This window comes from Cibotium barometz, chromosome 10, assembly GCF_041138505.1.
Source record: "Cibotium barometz isolate CiBa-2024 chromosome 10, ASM4113850v1, whole genome shotgun sequence".
Taxonomy (NCBI): Eukaryota; Viridiplantae; Streptophyta; class Polypodiopsida; order Cyatheales; family Cibotiaceae; genus Cibotium; species Cibotium barometz.
The window spans coordinates 17,133,422-17,140,499 of NC_141055.1; the positions used below are offsets into that span (position 1 = coordinate 17,133,422).

At 43.6% G+C, this 7,078-nt stretch overlaps 1 protein-coding gene across 1 annotated transcript; it reads left to right on the forward strand.

Moving 5' to 3' along the window:
• Window positions 1–621: 621 nt before the first annotated feature.
• LOC147634605 (uncharacterized) lies at window positions 622–5,314 on the forward strand. The gene is made up of 5 exons (XM_086803730.1): window positions 622–1,135; window positions 1,308–1,376; window positions 2,235–3,024; window positions 3,157–3,392; window positions 3,517–5,314. Exon 5 carries the CDS (start codon window positions 3,572–3,574, stop codon window positions 5,003–5,005), a length of 1,434 nt encoding a protein of 477 aa, XP_086659856.1. The 5' UTR covers window positions 622–1,135; window positions 1,308–1,376; window positions 2,235–3,024; window positions 3,157–3,392; window positions 3,517–3,571; the 3' UTR covers window positions 5,006–5,314.
• Window positions 5,315–7,078: the final 1,764 nt, after the last annotated feature.

A 7,078-nucleotide genomic window follows, 5' to 3' on the forward strand; every position in this document is an offset into this window, starting at 1 on the left:
CTCAAATTGTCTTTGATCATGTAAAAAGAGCAATTTGCATGTTCTTAATCATAATACTCTAGGTGGGACCATGACTCTACCTACAAGTATTGGGAGCATCACAAATGGTTAGTTACGACCAAATCAAATGACACATGGTGGAGGAGAAGATAGGCTGAATGCATTATAGGCATCACTAAGGGATTTCAAGATGACGGTGGACATATGCTGTGTTCAAAGCTAAGTTGTTTGTCAAAAGGTTGGAAACCCACCTTTTTTTTGATACCCCACTTAAGACATTCACCATTTTATAGCGGAGGTAAGAAAAATAAAGATCTCCAATCTTGTTTGCCCTTGATGTTACACCAAGGTGGTTAAAGAAAGCAGTGAGAGGTCATGGATGGTTGAAAGGGGACCTATGGTTTTTGGAATTGTGCAATTAGGCATGTGATTGCATGGAGCATGGAGGTCATGCATGGGTGGCATAGGTCATCCAACTTATGGACGCTCGTAGTTTTTGGTGCCGCGAAGGTTGGGCCATGTGAATCCACTCTCAGACACTTTTTGAAGTTTAGGGCTACCTTGAAAGAGCACCTTGAACATACTATGGGGTGAAAAAGATTGTGAAATGTAAGTACTTATGTAAAAAAGGAATTTTGTGTGTGTGTGTGTGTGTGTTTTTTTTTTGTTGGGCACTCCTGATTAATTGGATTTAAACAAAATGAGGTTTGCAAATGGGGTCTTCATCGGCTTCAAAAGGAGCCTAACTTTTTGGGTCAAATGGCCTTGCTGGTTTTTCGAGCCCTGTGTACGCCTGCTGCAAGCTTCTGTTCCGCCATAGCCAGACAGGCCGCCCTTCCTCTGTATGTGCCCACCACCACTACTGTTGCCCCCTGACAAAGGCCCCCCCACCTCCCTCCCTCCCTTTTTACTTGCCCTCCCTCTCTCTTTGCCTCTTTACCAGTTTTCCAAAGCTCATTATCGCCTCCTTGCCTGCCTCTGATTTTCCTGCTTTGTCTGCTCTCTCCATCACCTTCATTATCATCATCCTCGCTGTCATCACCCCCCATCATCATCATCTCCATCGCTAGGCTTCTCCTCTGCAGCTCACCAGGGAACTCTTGCAAGCGGCTTCCGTTGCTGTCTCTCTGTGCAGGTGAGCGTCCCCGATCTCTGTTCTTTGCTTTGTTGTTCTGAGAAGAGAAGCTTTCTCATTGTCATGAACTCTGGTTTTGGCCTTACTGTTGGAACAACGAAAGCTTTTTTTGACTTAGGTTTGTGCTCTGCAAGGGTCTCTCACACTGTCTCTATGCGTTTGTTCTTTGAAGGCTTTGGACTTTCGCTGCTTCTGCTAGCTACCTTCTTCTACAGATCGTGAAGGTTCAGCTCTTTTTAAGGTAATGTCTAGGTTTCCATGGCATTATTTTCATGAAAAAGTCTTGATTTGTCCCTCAAGGCCCATGCTTTCCTCCTGGGGTTTTACATTCTTTTGTTATTTCTTCCATGGCTTGCATCTACTTCTGCTTTTCGTCTAGGTTTTTCTTTCTCCTGTGTTTTTTTCGAAGGTTTTCTTGCCGCGTTTCTCAACTTTTTTGCTTTTCCATGTGGCTCTTCTGTTCTCCAGGCTCGTGGCATTTTGCCATGGCTTGCGTCTGCCCTTCACTTTTGCTGTCTTCGCCTCTTGCAAGGGCTTCTATATCCTGTGCCTTTTTGTCTGTAGCTGTTCATCTCACGCTCTCTCGTTTCTGTCGCCATGGTTTTTATGTTTGCTATGGTTTCTATGGGTTTCTCATCTTGCTTTCTTCCAGGAAAGTCGTTTTCTTTTTGTTGCGTACGGCCTGTATGCGGCCTTCCCTTGTCTTCTGCTTTCCCTCTGATGCATGCTGCAAGGCTTTGATGTCTGTAAAGCGTTTTTATGTTTCTTTTCCCTTTCGATACATGAGGTGCTATCCAAGCTTTGTGTATGTAGGTTTCCTTGGACCCTTCATCTTGAGAGTTTCTGTACAGCCTTTGATGTGCTGGATAATTCCTTTACTTTGGTTCTCATGGTTCAATGCCTTACTATGATGCTTTCTTGCTCGTACATGGTGTCTTCTGACACATTTTCTTCATGTTGGTGGCCTTGTGTTCTGTATTGCCTTTTAGCAGGTTGCAATGCTTTTCCTCCTGTTCATTACGTGTGATCTTTCAAGTCTGTAGTTTCTGTTATGCATGGTTTTACTGAATGCTAATTTGTACCTATTTTGAACCTGCAGGCTACCGATTTTGAAGATGGCATGCTGAAGTCTGTGTTGAGCTGTGCCTCCTCCTGCAAGGAATTTCCTCACTTCGGAATCCTGATTTTCCAGGGTTTTACATCCTGGCTTGCACAGCAGCAACTCAAACGTTTGATGTCAATTTTCTAGTATTCCTTGCCTCTGATTTTAGATCTCTGCCTTTGCTTCTTGCATTTGTGTTGAGTTTTGTTCGGTCCTTCAGTCTGCACTTCTAAGCTATCTTGTATCCTTGCCAGCATGCCGTGGATGCTGTCTAATAAATTCCTGTGTCGGCGTCCGCTGGTTCACTTAATAATATTGATATAACACTTGTCATTTTTCCATTCTTCTTGGGGTTCCTGCACACGTCTTGACTGTTATCCTGCATAGGACTTACCTTTAAACGCATCGATGGGTGCTGCTCTGTATTTCCCCCGTTTTTTAGTCTCTATGAAGTTTATCAGCTAGTGGCTTTCTTGAGGTGCCTTGCTATCTCTACTCAGCTCTAGAGCCTCTTTCTTTCTCATTACCTTTATCCATCAAAGGTTGACCGTGAAGATAGCTTTTTTTGGGGCTTCTGTTCGTGTAGTTGTGAGATTCAGCTTACTTGTCCTCTTAAACTCTGGGCTTCCAGAGCAGGCCTAGTTTTGCATCCAAATTCGAAGTTATGATGTGCCAAGCAGCCAGCTTTACAAGATTCCGTGCACTCAAACACGAAAGTGGAACTGCTGGACATGCTATAATGATTGTGAGGATTATCGCGTGCTTTCAACCTTTGCAGACTTGTCAGGTGGGTCTACCTTTGTGCAGTGGTTTTCACTCCTCAAGTTCTTGTTTAAACATGTCAAGTCTTTGAGCTTCAGTTGAAGATTGTGAAGACCCTCACAGAGTGTGTTTTGGGCATGCTTTTGATCACTCACAGGCCGAATACTTTCGTCAGCTGCTCAAGCCTGTTACGTAGAGTGGGGTTGCATCGTGTTAGATTTATCGGTCTTCTCTGCACCCAGGCCTAAGCGTCGATTGACGGGTGACAACCATAGGACTCCAAACTTCATGGCAGCAAGCAAAGGTTATTGGGCAGAAACTCACTGGCCTTAGGATTTTTCTTAGATGGATGGGCATTCTGCATGACCCATGCAGGCGTGCTTAACGTAGGTGGTAAGTACTCTTCCAAGGGATTTTTTACATTTGAGCCTTTCCTGTTCTTTCCATTTTTACAGTGGAGCTTTATGGTGCTGAATTAAGTAAAAAGCTCATGAGGGTGTCTGGTGTGTGCTCACAGTTGTATGCATTGAGCAGCAAGTCAACTTTTACCACAGTTTTCATTAGGCCGTTTGATGCTCTCAATGGAAAGAAAAAGTACTCCTGTTTCTGTGTCGGTTTCTTGCAGTAAGTTTGTTGGGCATGTGAATACTGCCAGTGCATGCTTGGAAAGAGAAGATGTTGAGGTGTGGAATTCTGGTGTGTTGTATAAGTCCATGGCCAGGCTAAATGATGGTTCCTGGCCTCATGTGGATGATATTGCAGTTGCAACTGTCGTTACAGCAGATTCTCAGTCGAGAGTTGCTAATGGAGGATTAAATGCTCCTCTGTGTATGGGTGCAGCCATAACCACTCCAGTGTATGCACCCGTACAAAGCCCCTTGACCTCCCCTTTTACCGATGCAAGGGGTTATCCTCTCCCGAAGGAAGGGGATCAGTTGCATCCTGGTTTCTCTTCTCATAGTAAAGGTGAATTCAGTTCACATGGTGTCATTTGCCATACTCTGAAGCCCTGCTACACACAGTCTGACAAATTTGAGGTTCAATTGTCTGAAACCTGTCAAAGGAGGTTTGTCATGTTTGATCATAGTGGTAGCAAGAAGAGAATGATTTTCCACCCTGCGATGGTAAATGAATTTCCTACGCTGTTATCGTCGAGCCCTCGTACTGTAGGGAACTATCTGGACCACCTACAAGATGTGAGTGATAGAGCTGTGAGCCATATGAAGGAGACCTTGGTCAGTTCCCCACCCCTAGCTGATTTCGCTCCAATGGGTGCCAGATTGCCTCCTTGTTGGAGATCAGAGTTGCTGACTAGGAATTTTTGTTTGGGTCCCCAGTCTTTTGCCTTCAAGGGAGCTGATGATTCACCACTAGCATCATGCAGAGCCGGGGTCGAGGCTGGTAGTCAAGGAAGTCACCAAGGAAACCCAGATTGCACTCGTGACTCTCATGAGAACACTGAAGATCTTGAAGCGTTGCTGTGCTCTGATGATGAAATGAGCAGTACAGGTCATTCCCCAAGTGATTTGACATGGAACGATGCTCCTACCTTCGGTGAGAATAACAGTAGGGGCTACAGTAGGTGCTCTGGCAAGAAGCGAAAGAGGGGAGTAAAGGGTTGCACTGAAGATGATGACACTGACAGCACAGCCACTTCTGGGAATGTGATATTCAAAGAGGCTTCCTGCAATTACCCTGATATTTTGGGCAGGGATTCAGGCTATGGCAAAGAGGGTCTTACAGTATTTGATCTGAGTTTTCCGGATGAGGTGAGCTCCAATAGCAGTGCTAATAATCAGAGACAGCATAAGAAGCCACAGTTGGGACAGCAGCAGCCAGTCAAGTGGTCTAGGAAAGAGAAGATCAAGAATACTTTTCGTCTACTGCGCGGCATCATACCAGGAGGAGAGTCAATGGATACTGCGTTTGTTCTCGATGAAGCCATCCAGTATGTGAAGGCTCTGCAGGTTGAAGTCCAAAAGTTGGAGGCAAAGAAGCTTACATGAGCTTTCAAGTTGGCTAGTGCAAGTGTTTATTAGGTGTAGGCCCATTGTGTGTAGTTCTTTAAGTATGTAGGTAGACAAACAGGGGGTGGAAATCGTGTCTCTGGGTTTTCTTCCTTCTGTTTGTTTGTGTTAGGCTGCAGTTGTAAACTCTGGTCTCTTCAAAGAGCCTGAATTTGGTTTGTTAGATTTTTGAACATCTACGTGTGATCGTGTGATCGTAAGTAGCTTCTGTTTGTAAAGGGTTCTGTTCACTAAGTTATGTACTCTGGGTGAAGTAACAGAAATTGCAAGTCTTTTTTCTTCAATGGAGTACTCCTTTGTGTTGATTGCAGTCTGATAGCAGGGCTTTGAACTACGTTTCATTTACTTTCATAAGTATATTTCTTCTGCATGGTGCTACAAAAATGTACTTCATGAATAGATCACAACAGGTTTAGTTGTGCATGAGTACAAAACAAAGGGGGGGGTGGGGGGTGGGGTTTAATTGAAAGAAAAAATGCAAAAATTGAAGTCCCTGCTGCCATCAGGTGATGACAAGGTTAAGAACCTTGCGCTTCACCAATACAGCAGGTCAGCTGGTGTTCTGTTTGAGCCAACTGTAAGCCTCTTATTTCATCCCATCTATTGCCTTGTGAACATGCTAGGGTAGAGCTGATGAACCTTCTTGGTCTTTGAAGTAACTTGAACATCTAGTGCTGCACAGTGAGAAGGGGTTCCTAGAATTCACCATTTTGTATCTAGAGTCACTCAGTTGTTCCGTGTGTTGGTTGGATTGTAGTTGCTGTAGCAGTTATTATTTCTTTGACGAAGCATGACCATCGATGTGATTGAATTGGGAATCTGTAGTGTCATGTATTGTGTTAAATGTGCCATTGGCTTTGGATGACGCATCCTCTTGAAGCATGCCTGCTATCTTGACAACTTTAAATATACATGCACAGACTATCCTCTGATAATATATACAAATATCACATGACAATTGCATACCTTGTTACCTTGTATTCTACTTTCCCACCATCTACAGAAAATGCAGTAGGTTATGAAGATGAATTATGACCCACAACCCTAAAACTCAGATTTGTAGAACATAAGGTGAAATTGTCTGCTTCCATGAGTAATGTGAAGGCCCATGTATGAGGATTCCACAACCTATAACATATTTGTAGGATAGAAAGTGATGATATTGTCTCATGTGAAGAGTCATGCATTAGGACTCCGTTTTCCTGTGCTGGTGGTGTCCAATGTCACAAGTGGGACTCGGACATCTAGCTGCACGGTGGCCTTCCACAAACCATGCTTCATGACACGGCTCCACTACCGCATCTTGTGCGTTTTTCTTGCGGGTCTCACCGTTCACTTGTCTTCATGCTCGGCCCGGCTCCCACGGCTCATCTGGTTTAATTTCATCAAGCATCATTTTCAAAAGAAATAATCTGTAAGAGCAAAAACTTTAAGCCTTTTTAGCTTCATGAGATGGTTATGAGCTCAGTTATTTCAATTGATGTTCCAATTGTTGATCTGTTGGATGAGCAGCAATAGATCAAAGGTTCTGGAATAACAAAGGCCAATCAAGTTCCTATTTGTTGTTGATTGTGTACTCATTCAATCCCCTAAGTTTGATTCTTCCCCTAAGTCTGATTCTTGTTGTAGACAAGTTTTAGAGCTGCATGCAAGTGGAAAGAAAGGGATACCTTCGGATCTTGGGTTTTTGGGGTTATAAAGGAGATGAGGCTTGGGGATGAGATGCACTACCAATAGTTTGCATTTTGATCATGTGCATCAGGTGAGGAGATTGGAAAAGTCATAATTAACACATGAGGGAATGAAATTTTTTTCTTTTGAGTTCAACACAAATGCATAAGTTGTGTTTTACTCAACAGACACATGAAGAAATGTGGTTTTGCTCAAGCACAATCTCTGCTTGTGAGTTCAAGGTTTAAAACAAAAATGCACAAGCTTGAGTTTTCCTCAACAAACACATGAAGAATTGTGGTTTTGCTGAAGCACAATTTGGGGGTGAGACACATCTCCTAACCAACTGAAAAGAAGATAATGTTTGATTGTGGTCTAAAG